The sequence below is a fragment of the Podarcis raffonei genome, chromosome 15 (assembly GCF_027172205.1).
Source record: "Podarcis raffonei isolate rPodRaf1 chromosome 15, rPodRaf1.pri, whole genome shotgun sequence".
Lineage (NCBI taxonomy): Eukaryota > Metazoa > Chordata > Lepidosauria > Squamata > Lacertidae > Podarcis > Podarcis raffonei.
Genome location: NC_070616.1, coordinates 5,245,509 through 5,265,956, shown reverse-complemented (window position 1 = coordinate 5,265,956; position 20,448 = coordinate 5,245,509). Strand labels below are relative to the sequence as shown.

General features: G+C 47.0%; 1 protein-coding gene across 1 annotated transcript in view; it reads left to right on the top strand.

The window, feature by feature from the left end:
• Positions 1 to 2,217: 2,217 nt before the first annotated feature.
• TBX2 (T-box transcription factor 2) overlaps positions 2,218 to 20,448 on the top strand; it is a 34,368-nt gene continuing 16,137 nt past the window's right edge. The window contains exons 1-3 of the mRNA XM_053366478.1: positions 2,218 to 3,795; positions 6,343 to 6,610; positions 15,804 to 15,950. Of these exons, the coding sequence (XP_053222453.1) occupies positions 3,431 to 3,795; positions 6,343 to 6,610; positions 15,804 to 15,950 (780 nt within the window). The 5' untranslated portion in view covers positions 2,218 to 3,430. The remainder of the gene's footprint in view (positions 3,796 to 6,342; positions 6,611 to 15,803; positions 15,951 to 20,448) is intronic.

Sequence of the window (20,448 nt, the reverse complement as noted above, 5' to 3'; positions counted from 1 at the left end):
TACCCCAAAGATTGGGAAGCCGCGAAATCTGCTCGTGGTCCAGGCAGCCCCTGCCTGGATCCACTGGGGGGGGGGGGAGCGCATGGCCCTTTCTCCCTTCTCTGGGTGGGCCCTACCCGAATCTCTTCAAAGGGTTTCTCTCCCTCCCTCCCTCTCTCTTGCTCTCTCTTCCCCCCTCCCTTCTTCCTCCCTGAAATTAAATCGCGGGGGGGGGAGTGGAACATCGCGCTCGGGGTTTTGGAAAATGAATGGATGTCATAAGAAACTATAATTTGGGGGGCAGGAAAGGGAAAAAAAGGAAAGGAGCAGCCCTTTGATGGATTAAGTGGAATAATTATATTCACGGTGTCCCTGTTCACCCCCCCTCAAAATATTCCTCTTTGTAGGGGGCGGGCGGGAAAGGGGAACAGTATTGGCCCGAGACCATTTGAGGGGTGAACTTCTGAAACCGGCTCGCACCTAGTCAGCTAACCAAAGGTGTAAGCCTGCTGTCTTCAATGATATTTACTCAGAAGTAGTCACTTGCGCTCAGTGCGATTTACCCCAGGGTAAGCGTGATAAACTGGGTCTTCCCGAAGCCCAGGATTGTCCCCAGCGAGTGGCCTGATCCACAGAACGCGTCCACGCATGGTCTACTCAGAAATACATTCTATCGGGTTATATACTCAGTGTAGACCCGATAAAATTTATGCCTTTTATTTTGCAATTGGTCTACTCTGTGTAGGACTAACGCGTTGCACTCCAAGGGGATTTGCACCCAAATCCAAGGGGATTTCAGCCTAAAGCAGAATTTCTTCGCCAGTTTCTTTCGCGACGAAGCTGTGACATTTACTAACACCTGAATTGCATTTTCTCGGAAGTAAACTACTCCCAGAACAGTGCGATTCTACCAGAAGCTTTCCCCAAGAATGCCGCACTATAGATGCAGAATAGACGTGGAATAGGCTAGCATATTTGAGCTCCTTAATATGTTTATTGTAAGCTCATCGGGGCAGTGACCTGTCAGTCGCTTGTGCTATGCAGAAAAGCCACACCATGCTGTACTGGTTTCAGCAAATAATAAATACTAATTCGAATGTGGTGGTGTGCTGGGAAACATCCACTATGTACACCCGCAGAAAGAACACACTGGTAGGCCTCCGAACAAGATAACAGGGTTCTCACGTTCAGAGGACTCGCCAGTCTTTAGGCACGTGACACCCACCGGCTTTTGCTCGCAGGCCTTTTGGGCACCAAGGCCCAATAAGCTTACAACAGGTCTACTCGGGAGTAGCTCCAAAGTCCAGGGGCCTGTGTGAAGGGATGAAATTTATAAAAACTTTCCCTGCGAATAAAGTGGTGTGGGGGGTAGAAAACACGTGTGGAAAGAGACACCTGCACTAGCGTTCAAAATATACACCGAGTGGGGGTGGGGTGCGCTCTGGGGAGAGGGACCCTTTCCAAGCACCTGTTCAAGGCCAAACACTCATCCCCACAACCCAAAAAAACCCGACTCCGAGCAAAGATGGCTCATTGCCGGCGTCTCTTCTCCAGTCCTAGGAATGGTTCCTGCCGCTTCCTTTTCCACTAGGTGATAGATCCTCTCCGTGGGTGTATTCAAGGGCTTTCTGGAGAACCAGGGTAGTGCCCCCCATCCGGATCCTGGTCCGCAGGCCTCCGCCCTCTCTCTGATCTCCATCCCTCGCCCGGCCTGCGCCCTGGTCGCTCGCGCGCTGGCGCATTCCGTGGGGCGCCTTCTGTCCTGGCTGCCTGGCCAGACTCACTCCGGGTGCCTCTGCCAACAGTTCCTGCGCTGGGGGAACGTGCCCCCTCCCTCTCCCCATCAACTAGGAGACGGGCCTGGAGAGGGGAGGGCTCCTGAGGCCTTGCCTCTGTCATTGGTTAATATTTTATTCTGTTGACATGTTTTCTTTCGGGTGATGCCTCCGACACCTTTCACCCCCCTCCGTTCCTCTCTTCTTCTCTTTCTCCTCCCTCTTCTCTCTTTCTCTCCACCCGCCCATCACAAACCCCTTTCTATTCCCTCCTTCTCTCCACCCCCACCCCTTCCCAGCTCCCTCTCTCACCCCAGATCTTGGCCGGACCTGTCAAAACCACGCCTATGGACATCCACAATTGGTCTGAACCGCGTAAAATCCACAATCAAGGGGGGCTCGGCTCATTAAGGGTTGGCCCGAGAGGTGGAAACGCGCGGAGCGGAGCGAGGGGGGTGGGGAGGAAGGAAGGAAGAAGAAGAGGGAGGGAGGGAGAGAGAGAGAGGAGGAAAGAGAGAGAGGAGGAGAGAGAAGAGGTGGAGGAATCCGAGCGAGGAAGGGCGCACGAGAGATCGTCCCAGCGCTTTCTGCTCCTTTATTTTTTAAAAGAGAGGGATCCAGAAGAGACGCAAGCCAGTCTGCCCTGGGGCTCGCTCTCCTTCGGAGCTATGAAGCGCCTGGCTCCCGGCTCGGATTCCGGCGTCGATCCAACTCCGGAGCCTCGCGATCCTTGAGCGACCGGAGAAGAGGGGGCGGGGGTTGGTTTCGCTTTGGGTCGGAAAGGCGAAGGAAGGAAAGAAGGAAGCTCCCCCGGCTGCTGCCCGCTCGCTCGCTCGCAAACGGCGAGGGGGGAAAGAGAGCGCGCGAGCGCCAGAGAAGAAAAGGGGGGCCGGCGGCAAGATCCCCCTCCCCTCCCCACCCCACGGCCGCCAGATCCAGCTTGGCTTTCTCTCCCTCTCTCGGGGAGGGGGGTCAGGAGTTCTTGTAGGACTGGGAGGGAGGGGGACGCGCTTCTCCGCCGACTCCCCCTCCCCAAACCTTTCCGATTGCAATATCATCTTGAGCTGTTCTTTAAAATTTTATTTTAAGGACTTGATTGTTTTTTTTTGAAGGCGTCAAGACTCGCCCTTGTCGGCTGCACTTTTTTGGGGGGTCTCCAATTTGATCGGGGAGAAGGGGCTCTGTTTCGCCCTCCCTCCTGCCTGCAAGAGGAAAAAAAACATATAAGGACTTACCGGCCCCTCGGAGACGTCCAGAAGAACTCAAATCACCGGGACTGTTTGGTAGTGTGGTGTTTGTATGTGAGTCTGTGTGCGCCTGTTTGTGTGGGCTTTCCCCCCAGCTCTGCTCGGGCTTCCCTCCCTTCTCCCCAGTTTCTGGCCCCCTGCACAAGAACCCGAAGGCAGTTTTGCCAGAGTTGAGGTGGGTTGAAACCCACCAGCCCGGGGGCGCTTCTGAGAACCGCGAACAGAAAACGGGTTGAAATTCACTAGCTCTCCTGCCTGAGCTCGCAGGGGGGAGGTGTGCTTGTGTGTGTTGTGTGTGTGTGCACGGGGTGGGGGGGATTGAAATTGACAAGCAAAGCAGGCGCCTCTTCTTCTCCCCCCCGCCATCAACTCCCAACCCCTCCCTTGCTGGAGGGATCGGCCTTTCCTCCCGGATTTGTGGATGTACTGATGAGAGATCCAGCCTTCCCGGGGACTGCGATGGCTTACCACCCTTTCCACGCGCCCAGGCCGTCCGACTTCCCTATGTCAGCTTTCCTGGCGGCCGCTCAGCCCTCCTTCTTCCCGGCTTTGGCTCTGCCTCCGGCCGCCCTGACGAAACCTTTGCAGGATCCTAGCCTGGCCGGAGCCGCCGAGGCCAGTTTGCACGTCTCGGCGCTGGGACACCATCACCAAGCCGCCCATCTGAGGTCGCTCAAAAGCCTGGAGCCCGAGGAGGAGGTCGAGGACGACCCCAAAGTGACCCTGGAAGCCAAAGATCTCTGGGATCAGTTTCACAAACTAGGGACCGAGATGGTGATCACCAAATCTGGAAGGTGAGCAGTTGCGGGCGCCAACCACGTTGCAATTAGGAATAGCAAAAGTAATAATTGATAATGATAATAATTCATATATTTTAATCATAGGATAATAATTCATGTTTTGAATGATAGCAGGATAATAATTCATGCTTTGCATGATAGCTTGATAGGGGCATTATTAAGCACTGATTTTTGCTGGGTGGGGGGAGGAATCAACCTTCTGCGTTGTGCTCCCCCACCTATGACTTTAATTTAAATGTATCTGTCATCTCTCTTAAAACGCTTTCCTACCCCTAAACCCATTTCTAGCCAATGCCACATAAACTGGAAGTAAAGTTTTCCTGCAATCATGGGGTTTTATTCCCAAGCTAACGCGTTCAAGGTTGGGTTAGTGTGTTTAAATGCTAAGCAGATATATCTGATTTTTGGTAAAGGGTTTTTGCTGTGTGTGCGCGCGCGCGTTTGTGTGGAAGTCGTCTTTTCCACGCTGAAACTAAGCCTCTTCCCCCCCACCTCCCCAAATCATGGTTAATTATTTAAACCCTATAATTCCATATTATATTTGTTTACACGATTAAAAGAAAACTTGTTTCCGGGTTAAATGTTTCTGGCTGATAGCCTCGAAACACCCCAGAGTTGTGTGATTTTAGCTAATATTGTTATTTTATTTTTAAAGTTCATATGTATGTATGTATTTTTTTAAAGCTGAATAATTACATTTTACATTAAAATATCCTAAAGGAGCCTAGGAGTACAGATTGCAACCGTAGGGCACGCTTTACATAGGAGTAAGCCTCTATGTCAAACACGGTTGACTTGACTACAAAGGGTAAAACAGGCATTAGGATCAGGCCAAAGAGGCATAACTGATGCCAGAAATACAAAACCGAGGGTCATCCTTACGTTCAAAGCACGGTGCTGAATGAAGGAGGGATGATTTTTGGAGGTTTGGAAATGGATTTGAAACGCTCCCTTCCACCCAGATTCCTGAAAATTTGGGTACTGCGGTTTGGATCTGCTAAATTTCTTTCCATTTTCCGTTTCATGTTGCCTGCAGGGAAGCCCTCCGTCCTCGCTGGGCCCCCTGCCCTCCCACCCCAAATATAATGAGCGGACAAATTTCTCGAACTTCCAGGGAGGGGGTTTCCTGTTGTTTTATCTATTCTCTCCCCCCTCCCTCCCTTTGCCAGCAATGCCTTCGGTCTATTAAGAGAAGTTTGAGGTTTGCATTTTTTCCCTTTTCAGGTTAGGTCAAGGGAAATTTGGAATGGTAAAACAAGGGGCGCCCGCTTGGGCTTCGACACGACCCCTCACCCCCATTCGACATGTAGAATTTGCACCACATTTTTTAAAGAGAGAGAGAGAGAAAAGATCTGCCGTGCAGGCGCACAACTAGGTCATTCGGCTTCCCTGCCCCTGACAATCCGGATTTCAACTTCCTTTTGAACCTGGATTTTTAATCCGGAACAAGGAATCGTTTTCTTATTAATCTGCTCCTAAAATAAAAAAAGTCTGTCCTATGCACGCTGTAAATCCCATTCACCCTTACCTTGAAGTAAATCCCAGCGAAATGGATGGGATTTAGAATTTCAGAGTAAACCTGTTTGCTAGAATGGGGTTTTCGAATGCAGGAGGAAAGACAGGTTTTTTTTTTTTGAGGGGGGGAGCTTTCTTTCAAACCCTCGAAATGCACACCTTTTTATAAAAGCAGAATTTGGATTGGTGAATTATTTTCTGGGGGGTCTTTGTTTTCATCAGTGGCATAGCGTGGGGGGTGCAGGGGGGGCCCCGGCCGCACCGGGCGCAACATCTGAGGGTTAGGGTTAGGGGGCGCAAATCCACGGGTTAGGGGGCGCAAATCCACGGGTTAGGGGGCGCAAATTACTTGCCTTGCCCCGGGTGCTGACAACCCACGCTACGCCACTGGTTTTCATAGTACCCTGGCCCTGAATAGGTGGCCTAATTTCAAAGGATGTGCCCCGGGCCTGCATTTTAAACTGCAACCTCGTAAGGACTTTCCTTGCACAAAACCGGCTTTACTCTGGAGTAAACGCGTTTGGGGGCCCCGCCCTGAAAGAGTTTCAGTCCAGTTGGAGTGCATGTTTACTCGGAGACCATTCCCACGGTGCGCAACTGAACCTTTCCCCCTTGAACTGTGCTCTGGGATCGCAGGCGCCAAAGACCGCAGTCTCTGTAGCCTCTTTGGAAAGCCTGCTGAACAGAGTGGCACTTACTTCTGAGTAAACGTGCGTGGAAATCGCCCGCCGAGGAAGCCCTGTACCTTAAAGTCCAGCTCGCCTTCAAAACAAAGCCTTAGATTGTCAGCTTCTCTCTTTCGAAAAAGAAAGGGACGCAATTCAAAACAAAAACACAAGGCCATCTCTTGAAATAAAAAGCAGCGTTTCACAGTGATCCATAATGTTTAATAACGGGCACGTGTGTTTTAAATAGATTGCAGTGTTTCCGAGTTGAATTCTTGACTTTGCGAAGAGGTGGGTAGAATGATCGTTAAAACCTTGTTTTTTCCTTTTTCCTTTTTTAAATTTCCTGGTGTTTATTCAGGCGAATGTTCCCCCCTTTCAAAGTTCGCGTCAGCGGCTTGGACAAGAAAGCGAAGTACATTTTGTTAATGGATATCGTGGCGGCCGACGACTGCCGCTACAAGTTCCACAACTCGCGCTGGATGGTGGCCGGGAAAGCGGACCCGGAGATGCCCAAACGCATGTACATCCATCCGGACAGCCCCGCTACCGGCGAGCAGTGGATGGCCAAGCCGGTCGCCTTCCACAAACTCAAGCTCACCAACAACATCTCGGATAAGCACGGCTTCGTAAGTCCCTCCCGTGCCCCCTTTCCTTCTTTCTGTGGGGTAAAAAGCTGGGTGGGGTGGGGGCCAGGAGAGGAGCTGCTGTTTTTCTTTCATTTAATTTCCAAGGCTTTGAAACATCCGCCCAGCCTGCCACCTCCTCTGTGCCTCGGGGATGCCCGGCTCCTGTCACACAATTGACACGTGTCTCTATCTTCAGATAATCTCTCCGCTGGGAACTGGAGTTTTTTTTGTGGGGGGGGGGAGTGGAGAGAGAAAGAGAGATCAGGCAGGCATTTTTTTAAAGAAAGAAAAGCTGCGATCTGGAGCGCAGGATTTATTAAAGAGTTCAAATCCTGGTTGAAATGGTGGAGTAGGGGGCTTTACTCCTGAGTAAACCACCGCAAGAACTGGCGCCATGGGGCTGCTGTTGATCAGCACAGTTTATCTCCCTCCACTCCCGCAACAGGCAGATATTTTCCTTACTCTTTGAGATTGGGGTTTTCTGGGGCGCCAGGCGTTGCACATCTGTGGCTCTTTAGATCCGCATTAAAGTGAGTAGTCCTCAATCCGAAATGCGTGAGCTCCTGTTTACAACTCCCTTTTGCAAACCTCCTCGTTAAAGCTCTCCTTTTGGAGTCTGTATTTAGTAAACTTCGTAGAACTATTCCGTATATAACACGTATAATAGTGTGTGTTCCATATATAATTCGTACAATATCTCTTGTGTGTGTGTGAATGTATGTGCACGTTCTTGGTCCCCGTCTTAAGAATTTTCAACCTCCAACCTGAAAGACCGTACACTTTTAAATAAATTTATCCGATATAAATCTGTAGGGTGCTTCCCCCCCCACCTGATGCTAATGAAGGGGGCTTCTATGACCCATAGCTAATAAATCATACCTCCTTATCAGGAGTTTAAAATTCGTAACAACCTACACCCCTGCCAGAGGTTGTCTCCTTCTGGGGTCAAGGGTGGGGTGGGATAATGGGTGGAAAATCCTCGCTGGAGAGCGTATCCTACACGCTTGTACACGCTTGACTTGGAAGTAAATTCTCATCGATTGCAATGCGGATTTAAATGCGCATCATAGCCTTGCGGATTTACAGCCGCATCGTGTATGCGAAGAGATATGTTAACTTGGGAAGGAAATCCCATTGATTTCCCCGCTCGCCTTCCCATCGGGACCTCCAGTCAACGTTGCAATCCTATCCAGATTTGCCAGGGAAGTAAGCTTAACTGAGATCAACCGGGCTTAATTTAGAGTAAACACAAGTAACGTCGGGAGGAGAGATGGGCGCTTGCTTGCTAATAGTGCGGTGGCAGGTCGGTTTACTGGGTGTGTTCAGTGGAGCTTACTCCCAGGTAAGCCTGAAGAAAACAATGACCTGCATAAGCAACGTTTCTTCCAGGGTGAGCGGTTAGTTAGTGCCTTCAGTTCAGCCAAGGCTGAGGCAATCATTCATGGAGGTAAATCCCATTGAATTCAACGGGGTTTACTTCTGAGTAGGCACGCATAGGATTATGCTGTGAGCTGCCATTAACATTTCTGATCATTTTTTCACCGCAGGGGCTGGTTTGCTTGTTATTTATTAAAACCTATAAAGTCCTTTTTCTTTTTTCTTTGGCAAGACAGCTAAAGTGAATTAACAGGAAATATTTTTATCCTATAAAATAATCACCTTTATTTTTAAGGCAATTTAAACTCCGCTTCTTTTATTTGCCTTAAAATTGGCAGAAGGGGCTGAAAAAAACCCTTTTACTTAAAATGCTTGGGGGGGTGTGCGTGCGCCTGTGTGAATGGATTCCAGTAGATCTTTTCAAAACTGGAAAGTAGGGTTTGATCCTGGATTACTCTAAAATGTACGCCAGTAATTATTTCCCCCCCCCCCGTTGAGCAGAATATAGTACTTTTCATCACTTCTCCATAATTTTGCAAAAAGTGCAAAGGAGATAATTGTAATTTATATATATCTATATGTTTTGTGTGTGTTTGAGTGTTATATATAAAATTAAGATCCCTTAACTTTGGCGTGTGCGTGGAGGAAACAGAAATGCAGAAATGTAGGGATTATTTCAATAAATCTTGAGGTCATTTGTTGGGTGATGAATGACCTTTCTTTAAAGTCAAATTAAAAGGTTACTTAGAAGGGTTTTTTGTGGCGTGGGGGAGGCATGTTTAGTTTTTACAGGTGTGTTCTTAGATGAACAGACTAGTTCGTTCTCCTTCAGGATCCGGAAAATAGGGGGATCAACAGGCTAGTTCGATTCCTTTCCCTATTGATTCGGAAGTAGCTGCCCTGGTCTTCAATGGAGCCTTAGGGAAGGAATTGAGGTACGTGGGGGCTGCGCTGCTCTCCCCCAATCACCACCCCCAGGAAAACAAACGCTATAATCGATAATGTACACGATGCTGCGTATACGTGTGGTGTGGGATCAAAAAACAATTCTGCTGCCTTAGAGAGAGAGAGAGAGAGAGAGAGAGAGAGAGTTTCCTCCGCCGCCCCCCAGTCTTCAATGTGCCCTAGTCTCTCTCTGCGTTATACACACGCACTTTCAATGCCTTTCTAGGTTTGGCGAACTCAGCGCCTTCTTAAATATCCCTTGCTAAACACCAGGATGTCTGAAAAAGGCGAGCTTAACTTGCACTGATGTGGTTGTCCGCCCCCTATAATCTTGGCACAATTTTAGTACGCTGCCATAGTTCCTACAGGAACAATTCAGAGCCCACAGTCCGAATGAGCGTGGTGCTTTTATATATTTAATAATAGTTGTTGATAGATTTTGTGCCTTCTATTTATTTCGCAGTAGTCTTACCTGTAGGTCACGCCATTTCCGCAGCAGAATTTGCGGATCTAGTGTGTGTTGCGTGTGTGTGTGTGTGTTTCTCAATGATTTGCTGGCACACGCCTGTTAAATATAAACGCAACCACCCCACCATCGCGTATTGAAAAAGCGTGCTGCAGTTTTGTGCAGCCTTGCGATCCAGCATTGCGGAATCCAATAAGTTGCGCTCTTTGCATTGAACAAGGGGGGGGGGAGGCGCGCTTAGCAGGCAGGAAAGGGAAAGTTTTTTTGGGTTTTTTAACGGTAACAAATCTAATGATTAGCAGAGGTGGTCAATTTCGCCTTTAATTGTAGAAAAAAGACCTTGAGCCCAGCTCAGATAGAGAGAAGGCCCCGATCTAACAGAAGTGAAGCGTTTGTGTGTGTCTAAAGCCCAGGGGTTAACTTCACCAGCGAGAAAGTTTTAAGCCCATGTTTAAGACCTCTTTTTTTCGGTGCCCCTCCCCGCGAAATTAATGGGGTGTGCAGACCGAGCCTAGGTGGGCTTACTCGGAAGGAAAGGCCGCTTGTTAAAATGGGCACGACTCCCAGGCAACTGCGCCTAGTAAGACTGCAGGTTTTAAGGTGCTTCTGCGGGGCTGAATTGTGCCCAAATATTATTGCCACTTTGTGGGGGGTGGGAGAAGGACGCGGAGGGGTCTTTCTTAAAACGCCTTAAGTAAAAATGGTCCATTGGTGGAAACTAAAAATGGGCAGAATTATCTTAAATAACTAAGCCCAGTCAAGGATCTTTGTTTTAAGGGGGGGGGACGGACACCCAGCTACTTTTTAAGAGGAAGGGGGAGGTTGGAAATTATTTAATTTCAAGCACAACTCTGCTTTTAACATTGAAACCTAAAGGTTCACGACGCCAGCTCTAAAATGTAAAGACCACTTCCACTAGCATAATAATTCCTCTCTTAATAATAATTATGATGACGATTAAAAAATAAACGAACCGATGGATCCTGCATTCTGTTTTTGTTCGGACGCTAAGCCAGTTTCCTTTTGTTGAATTCGATTTCAAGCTGATAATGTCAAGGATCGCAGCCCAGTCCTGGGGGGGGGGCGGTTAATTTAAAGTGACTTCGACCCAAATAAGGGAGCTGTGCCTTCTCCAGCATCGTTACCTTGGGAAGCAACGCCGTGCATATTTACTCAGGAGTAAGACACAGTGAGACTTCCTAGGATATTTTTTTAAAATAAAAGGGTTTTTACTTATATCCCTTCCCAGCACGTTCACACACCTTGCTTCCAACCGCTTTGATTCTGGAGTGAATCCGATCCCACCGGCTTCGGTTGTGGCGGGATTTACTTCCAAGTAAGGTTTGCAAGCCCACAAGGAGGTGGGACATACACCCCCGCTCCCAAATAACCACGGACATCAACTAGGATTTATGGCTAACGTGTTTAGGATGCTTAAAGGAGGGGGCAGATTTTCCCTTATTATAGCTTAGGATATAATACCATGTAAGCAGTTTATTTAGGGCGCAGTCCTGTGCACGCTTACCTGGGAGTAAACGCACTGAACGCACGGGGGCTGCTTGCCTAGGGGTCTGTGCACTGCTAAGATAGAAAGACTCCTCGAATTTAATGCAGCTACTATTTTTTCAGTATGTAACAGCTCCAGTTTAACAGTCCCCCCCCCAAAAGCAGTGGGTTTTAGAGGTGCCTAAGTTTGCTTAATGTAACTGTATGAATTATTAGGGTCCCCAGAATGAGTGGGTTTAAGGGGTGCCTAACTCTGTAAAGTCCTATAAGCCTTATGGAAATAGCTGCTTGGATTCCGCAGGAATCCCAACTCTCCCGGGTCACTGGCTTCTGGATCAGGCCGTATATTTGACCCTCAGGTACCTCCAATTTGATCCCCGGATTTGTACTGTTTGTAATCCAGACGCTCCACCAAATCCCCATCCCGTTTACTCAGAAACAAAAACGAAACAAAAAAACCCCAATTCACTCAGCAGGATTGACTCCCGAGTTGGCTTGCGCTTTGCTGGGGTTATAAGTGTGGTCTGGAGAACATTATAAGGCCAGGTAAATCAGTCCCAACGCCAGAACTCCAGACTGGAAGTGGGGGCCAGAGAATTAAAAAAAAAAATCCCATTTGCAAGAGACGCCTCCGATGAGGAATGCTCAGATCAAGCGAATTAACTGGCGTCCCCATTTTAAGTGCTGTATCAGTCAAAATATTGGTGTGTATGAGAATATCTTCGTGTAAGAAAGCTGCATGCCATTATCATTCCTCCAAGGAATAGACGGGTTCGTTTAAGGTTCGTTCCGCACAGCATTTAATCCGAATTACCACCCTTCTCCATCCCGCGCTGGAGAACTTGCCGTTTTAAGGCGGCGGTTATGTATAACCTGACTTTTTTGGGGGTGGGGTGGGGAATAAGCCAGGATGAATTCATCAGGGCTTACTTCCGAGTAAGGATACCCATGGAAGTGGCATCTATCTCCTCCGATCCTGAACATGTGTGCGTGTGATTAGGGGATTCCAGACGCAGCGTCGAAGACGTCGGAAGTCTCCATTAATTTCAGGAGCAAACCGCAACTCTCTGCAGTTCCCTGCCTGCTGGGGAGTAAATCCCAGTGTGGGATCTCCAATGGCGCTTACTTCCAAGGAAGTGGGTCCAAGGCTACACAGTTTGTAGGCTGCTATCCTAACGCCTGCTTCCTGGGAGCAAGCCCCAAGGAATTCAACAGGACTTACTTCTGAGTAGTGGTGGTTAGAACCGCCCTGAGCGGTCTCCCACTCTCTCTTGGGGTCTTCTCGAGTTTCAAAAGGGTTTCTGCTGGACTCCTGGGCCCCCTTACTTCCGAGGAAACATGCCCTAGGTGGGCGTGCGCCCTTTGCGTGGAGCGTGTACCTCGAGTTAGGCTTGGCTGCTCCCTTCCTGACAAAGCGCTTTGGTCCCATTGACGGCAATAATGTATCCTACTCCCTTGAGAGATATTTTGCTGCTGTTTGGATCGGGGCGTTGGGCATCTTGAGCCTCAGAGTGGCTGCGCGATTCTTTCCTCCGAATTAAGTCCCGCGGAAGTAAATTAAATGTGCCTTGGGCCCTTGGATGATAGAGATCGTTTGGAAGTAGGTCCATCCTAATCAACGATGTTTACTTCCAAGTAAAAGCACGTCCTAGCAGAGGCAGAAGCTACCCTCACGACATCGGGGTCTTCCTTCTGAGTAATCCTATTGGAAAGCCTGACATATCCAAAAGGGGAGCGCATTCCCTTCTCGGATAAATGGGGCATTTGAAACGTGCTTGGGAACTGGGATGAGTCTATAATCCTTCCAAGAATTCCTATTTCCCCTTGTCGTTAAATATTTTAATATATGGACGCTGAGGAAGGAGCAATTGATATAAAGCGACCTGGTCAATGTAATTTGGACGGTAATTAGTTGAGACTGGCTGAATTTCTCTTAATGGTTTTTCCATATATATATATATATACATACACAGAGTATATATATATATATATATCGTCTATTAGCTCAAATATTCGACCATGAGGCCCTTCACTATTTGGCAACCCACGTGGTTTATTCGGAAGCAAGCCCCAATGAGTAAAATGGAGCTTACTCCCAAGTAAGAGTGTTGAAAGTAGTATTTTTGTAGAAAAAGAAAAGAGAATAAAAAATCTGCAAGGTTATGCTGCCGCGCGCACCCCACACATCTAAAGGCACAACGCCAAAGAAACTTGGGAGCTGTAGTTTGTTAAGGGTGCTGGGATTGGTAGCTGTGTGTGCGGCGAACTACAGTTCCCAGGATCTTCTGGGAACAGGGGGTGTGCCTTATGGGGTGTAGACAGCAGGAGAGTGTAACTGTACCTGTTGAAAGCGTCAACGTACTTGCTTCTAAGCCCCCCCCCCCCCAAATCCATGGGAGAAAAGGATCGTTAGAGTTCGATCCGTTTCCCTTTCACACACACAACCGTCTTCTGGGTTTCCCCCCCTTTGACCGGAATTCAAGTTATTCCCCATCCCGAACGTTCCATTGCAAAGAACCCGGGCACCGGGTCTGATCCTGGGCACGTGTCCTGGGGAAGTTCATTACTCGGAAACCGAGGTACTTCCCGCCCCCCAGTTCAGCGCGATGGTTTGTGATTTCCAAGTGAAGCGACTCATTTCAGCTGCAACCCAGTCACGAAATCTGCCCGGATAATTCCAGATGAATTTGTTTATGAAAATTATAGAATTTCCTGTCGGATTTCCAAACTTGTTCCGAGTTTAAATGAATTGAAAAGGGGAGGATATTTATGGCAGTACCTTTGGCAATACGTTTGAGGTGTGTGGGGGGAGAGAGGTTAGTCACCTGCCACCGTTAAGTAGGTTCCTAACCAAAGGTTGTAGCCAACGTTAGTCATTCTCAGAGTAGACCCATTGGAATTAATGGACATTATAAGCTCCGGTAGCATTTAGCTGGATGCAATCCCGTGCTTCTAGGTGTCCAAAGAGCAAAATAGGATCTACTCCTTTGAAACTGCTGAAAGAATTACACCCTTACATGGAAGTAAACTTCGTTTAAAACTAGAGAGGCAATCTACTCAGTTTACTCAGGAGTAAAGACAGCACCCTATGCTCACTGACATGGGAGTTAGGCCACCGAATACAATGGAGCTGAAGTTGTCAAACGTATGTAGGAATACTCTTAAGTTATTTTATTTAGTTTAGTTTCCTGGGACTTACTTCTGAGTAAATATGTATACCACCCAGATGCTGGGGGTGCCAGGAAAAATGGACATGTTTGGCACTTGCTCTTTGAATACCTCCCCACTTCAGATACGATCCAGAGATAACAAAACATTTCTATGTCCCACCATTGAGTTTCATGGGGTCAGTATGACGTTTGTGCTTAAAATTCTCCCATTTAATTAAATGGGGTCTGAAAGGGATTACTTCATTAGTTTACCTGCCCTTTATTATTATCTTATTATCGTTACCATTATTAGTGCTGAAAGAAAAACAGCTTTTTTTATTTTTTCCCCTTTGTTTTATTTGTGGGACTGCTGGACACTTCTGTGTGTGGACAAAACGCAAACCCAACTGACTCCCTTTGAATGTCCTGCTAAAATAACCTATATTTCCTTCCAATAATATTATCTATTTGTCAAGCGACTGAATTGGCCTTTTGGGGGGGAAACAAATTTGCCTTACAATTATGTGTGTGTGTTTCATCTGGTATCAAACTATTTAAAAACAGCTGTAGAATAGTGTTGCAAAGAATTATGTCTCTTTTGCTGGACTTATAGCAAAACACACACACACACATATACAAACTTAAACAGGTTTGAGACTCAGCATACTTTTATACCACAGTCATATAAATGTATATTCAGAAGTAAGCCCCATTGAGTTCAGAGGGGCATATTCCCAGGTAACTGTGAATAGGATTGCAGCCTTCGCTTTGGGTGTAAATGCTGCTGAAGCCTGGAATATTAATTTCCGGATCAAATGCACAGGAGTATATTTTACATTTATGAAGACCCATTACATTCAACACCTTTGCTCTTTTGTCTTGCATCAGGCCATAGCAACTTCCGAAAGTGTGCAGCGTATATAAACCCACAAAGTGTAAAACAGCATATACAAAACACACTTTGTCTTTTAAAACATGATCAGTTCTTTCTCCTGAACCTTAGGCACTTTTGTTTTAAAGTGAACCAGCAGTCAAAATCTTAAGCCTTTCTGTGAATTGATTGTGTTGTTGTTGTTGCTGCTGCTACAGTGTTGTTGTTATACCTCCCCACCTCCTGCAAAAAAAGGGAGAACAACAAAATTCCAGGATAAGATTATGGTAGAAAATCTAGGTAACCTAATTCACTGCTTTTTGTTTTACTGGGATTGCTTGCCTGAGCCTATGAGAATTTACACGGAAGGGAAGCCTTGAGTTCAATAGAGCTTACTTGCAGGAGTAAGTGGGCTCAGAATGCAGGATTCATTTTCCAAGCTGGGAGTGAAGGCTTTGGCTAAGTGCTAGAGCATCTGCATTGCATGTAGAAGATCTCGGGTTCAACTATCGGCCTCCCCAGATAGGGATGGGAGAGTTTCCTGCCTGAAACTCTGGAGAGCTGCTGCCCGTCAGTGTGGACAATACTGAGCTAAATGGATCAAGGCAGGTTTTTTTGCTCCTTTGTTATAGGACTGCAGCCTGCCCGCCCTTTCCATTACCACCACCCTTTTAACTTGCCTCCAAATGTGACTTTCTATATAAATATATGTATAAATATCAATTGGGAAGAGGAAAAGGGTGATTATTTTTTTAAAGAAAAACAAACCTACTATATATATTAAAAAAGTGAATTTGCCAAATATATTTGTTTTGTTTGTTGCCTGGATTTTAACTGCCTCTTCTCTCTCTCTCTCCCCTGCCTTTCTCTGAAATATAGACCATCCTTAATTCGATGCATAAATATCAACCAAGATTCCATATAGTTCGGGCCAATGACATTCTCAAGTTACCCTACAGCACTTTTCGAACTTATGTGTTTCCCGAAACGGACTTCATAGCAGTGACTGCTTATCAAAACGACAAGGTAAGCGACACAGATAGACTGCCATTGCATCTGGAGGTTTTGTTTTGCTAGCATTCTGAATAGACTTGCCTTCCATTAATTTGTTCCCCCTCCCATTCTTTTAAAGTCAAAATAATTCACGACATGTTCCTATGCCACCACCACATTACGGACCCCATTTGGACCCTTGCAATTTATGGCAATCCAGCTATTGCTTCATGATCTGAAGCTGGCGAGCAGGGATTAAATTTCCTCTTAGCTTCATAGCTAGTGAGCTGAGCGAACTTGGAGCAATCTCTATCAGCCTCAAAGTCTACCACACAGGGACAATAACACCTGTGGGACAGGGAGGGAAAATCACATACTGTATGTCAGTCACATTTTCCCAGAGAAAAGGCTGGGTTTAAAACTCCATTGATGCATTCAATTATTCAGCAGATGCACAAGCTTAAAAAAGAAGAAGACAGCTCTCTGCCCTCTAGGAGCTTACAGTTCAAATTCACATGGATTATAAAGATAACGCCCCCCCTTCCATAAATTAATTTATTTCTTCTTTATACCTTCCAACTCTACAATTCTATGATTCTGTGTTTGAAACATTGCACTAATTCACTAAGTGGCTAATAAGATTGTATTATTACAGATTTCTTCTTTTGGGAGGGGGCGGGGGGGCGGAGGGAATAATTGGTCCAAAACAAAGGAGGAAATGTTGCAACTCCCATATCTCTTCCGTACGTGCCTTGATAGATCCCATTTTTTAAGTCAAAGAATTACATAGCCACACATTACTCTGATGGTGATATTCCACCTTTCTCACCACACGTCCAAAGCGGAGGCCCCATTGCAACCAGTGGGACATACTCCTGAGTAAACACACATAGGATCCGATGACAGGGCAGATGTGCACAGCCTGATCCCACCTGCGTTTACTTGGAAGGAAGCCCAATTGTGTTCCTCAAGGTTTCCTCGCAGGAAAATGTGTAGGCTTTGCAGCTAAGCATTGCATCTTAGCCTTCATGTATGTGGGGTGGGGGTTGTATGTGGAGGGAGGGGGGGGGCGAGACTCTCTCTCTGTGCAGTCTCTTCTTAAGCCACTTCAGTTCCTCAGTCAGCTTCTCAAACTGCAGTTCTAAAACCAAATCGCAGAAACTAGATTTAGGAATGTCCCTTAAACTGAGTCAGAGCACTGGCTCATTTTTCTAAGTACCATCGCAACAGTTTCAGGTAGGGGGACAAGTTCAGGCCTACCTGGACAGGCTTTCTGCATGAAAAGCAGATGCTCCATCACTGAGCTAGGGCCTTAGCAGGGAACAAGCAAACAGGCCCATATCTGCGTAACTGGTTTTGGTGTCTTTATTCGGAATGGAGGCAAGGACACCAGTTCTTGTCCTGAGATAGAGCTTCTTCTTCCCCCCTCTCACTTCCCTGCTCAGTCCCTTGCTAGGGAGAGCCTGGGCCTGTTATTTTGCCTCAGGTCGCTCTCCTCGATGGGGGCCTGTTTTTGAGCAATCGTTAATCGATTATGAACTTTGCCATAAACTTTACGAGGCAAACAGGCCCACCAGGGTGCTCTGTACTGGCTGTCAATTAATCCTGCAAGGCAGTGGGTGGGACCAGCTGTATGTGTGTGTGTGTGTGTGTGTGTGAGAGAGAGAGAGAGAGAGAGAGAGAGATAGAGAGAGGAAGAGAGGGAGAGCTGGAGAAATAAAAAATGCCTAGCATTTGATGTTTAGAGGTATAGCAGATGTCAGGCTTGCGGGATCTACTTTGCGTTTTTATTACAACCCTGAGATCCACCGTCCAGAGCCGGGTTGAGAAAGGAAAGCGCTTGAAAGTTAAATAATTCCGAGCCAAGGACATTTGTTTTATGTACTAGAGCTAATGGTCCTCCCATACAATAATGTGTTCCTGGTTAAACTCCTCAGGCAGCTCTCTCCCATCTAGGAACATGGGAGCTGCCTTATAGTGAATCAAACCGCTGGACCCTGTAGCTCAGTGACTGGCAATGGCTTTCCAGGATTTAAAGCAGGAAGCCTCTCGTAGCCTTACCCGAAGATGCCATTGAGGAATGAACCTACCGCTGACCCACAGCCCTTTCCCTTCATTTTAGGAATATAATTTAGGCTGGGAGCGGGGGAGTCTGAAATCTTCATTGATCTGTTTCAAAACCACCCTGAGGTTTGCATGTAGTTCCTCACCTACCTCACAACATTTACATCACTGCAGGGATGATGTCTCTGCCAATGGTCTCTGCATGGAAAGAAAAACCCCACCACATAAACTTAAAGAGAGGGAAGGGGTCAGGTTACGTTAGCAGGCACAGCTAAGGGTTAAACCATGGGTAGGCAAACTAAGGCCCGGGGGCTGGATCCGGCCCAATCGCCTTCTTAATCCGACCCACGGATGGTCTGGGAATCAGTGTGTTTTTACATGAGTAGAATGTGTCCTTTTATTTAAAATGCATCTCTGGGTTATTTGTGGGGCCTGCCTGGTGTTTTTACATGAGTAGAATGTGTGCTTTTATTTAAACTGTATCTCTGGGTTATTTGTGGGGCATAGGAATTCGTTCATTATTATTTTTTTCAAAATATAGTCTGGCCCCACACAAGGTCTGAGGGACAGTGGACTGGCCTCCTGCTGAAAAAGTTTGCTGACCCCTGGGTTAAACTCCCAAAGTTCCCTTTATGATGAGCAACCAAAATGGCGCAAAGCAACGAGCAAGCTTTGGAGTCCACCAGAGCTCTTCATCAGAGGGATATTAAGCAAGGGGGGGCGCATGAGGGGCAAAATGATTGCTGTTAAAGCAAATGGGGGAGGGAGCACGTTTGTTGGGCAAGAGCTTCATCTCACCTATAATTGCACAACCTTAATTTGCTGGTGTGCAAATGACTCCCACCCCAAAACTGCAAAAATAGCAAGGTAGGGCAGGGGCAAAGACTCACTGCCTGAAACCCTGGAGGGAGAGCTGCTGCCAGTCAGGGTAGACAAGACTGAAGAGATGTGGGCTCAGTTGTTCTGCCTCAGTTTCCCATTCTGCAGATGTGGTGATTGTGCCCCTTACCTCAAAGTAAATTCTGATTGAAATGGGTAGGGCTTAATTTCAGGACAGAGGAAAGTTGCTGAACGATGTTCTCAGACCTTCCCTGAGTCCTAGAAAGATGGATTTCTGGTTGGCGTTGCTGCTTGGAGTCCTGGCTGAGGCGCCTTCTCTATATACATAAATCTAAGGAGCACTTTGGAAGGGGGCAGACTCACGCTGGAGAAAGGGGGAGAAACAGAGCAATGCAAATGGAACATGGGGCTGGAGCGCCTCTCCTCTGAAGAAAGTGAGGGGTGCATTGAGATAATTCCCAGACTCTAGATTCAAATATCATGTGCCCCCACAGGACGGGGAACCTGTGGCATTCCAGATGTTTGTGGGCTCCAGCTCCCATTATCCCCTGACCATTGGTCATGCTGGCAGCAGGGCCTGATGGGAGCTGGAGTCCACCAGAATATGCAAGCGTTCCCCATTCCTCGTCTTGAGAACATTTTATTATTATTATTACTACTTCTGTGGTCTTTTCAGTGGTGGCTCCCTGCTTGTGAAATGCTCTCCCTGGGGAAGCTTGCCTGTTGCCCTCATTGCATATATTTAGGTACGGGGGGGGGGGGGAGTTCCTTTTTAACCAGGACTTTGGCTTTTAAATATCTACACCCTTTGGCACGGTTGGGATGGTGTGTGTGTGTACACGCACACTAGTTTTAATGTATGGATGTTTTTGCTAAAAAATATTGTAAGTTGCTTTGAGTTGCTATGGCAAAAAGGTGACTAATAAATTTAATAAATAATAACAATAAAAATTAGAGGAGAAAGAAAGAAAGAAAGAAAAGAAAGAAGGAAAAGAATGCAAATAATGGAAATAATGGAAAAATAAGATGGGCATCTCATCGGACCATTTTTGGGGGGATGTGTGTGTGTGTAGGGTTCTAAAAGTAATCAGCAGGCTAATATTTAAAATTGTAAACAATAATCTTCTGTGAAACCGTGGAAAGAGTGAGAGATGTCTGTGTGTGTATCGGGAGGGGAAAATACAAGAAAATTGCGCATCCATTTTTAAAATGCGGTATCTGCGGGACATATTACCAAGCCATGAATAATTGAGGGGTCTCCTGTAGCCAGTCGCCAGAGCCCATAAAAAAAAAATACTCCTGGCGTGCGCTCCTTTCCCCGAGACCAGATAAGAATAGCGTTTAAACAGCCTGGCAGTGTTTTCGTCGCCACCTTCCCTCTTGGGGGCCGTGAGAAACTGGGGCCGGGGAGCCGAGCAGCTTCCTATCATTAAACCCCGATGAATAATTCAGGCAAAACCTCAACATCGTTTTTAATAAAGCCTGCGGTGTGTTTTAAACCGGAGGGGATTCGGAGCTGATCTATAAAAGTGAGCGGATGAGATGCTTTCTGGGTTGAATTGGAAAGGGGGAGTGTGTGTGCATGTGGTTTTGTTTTTGGTTTTGTTTTTTGGGGGGGTTGCAGACG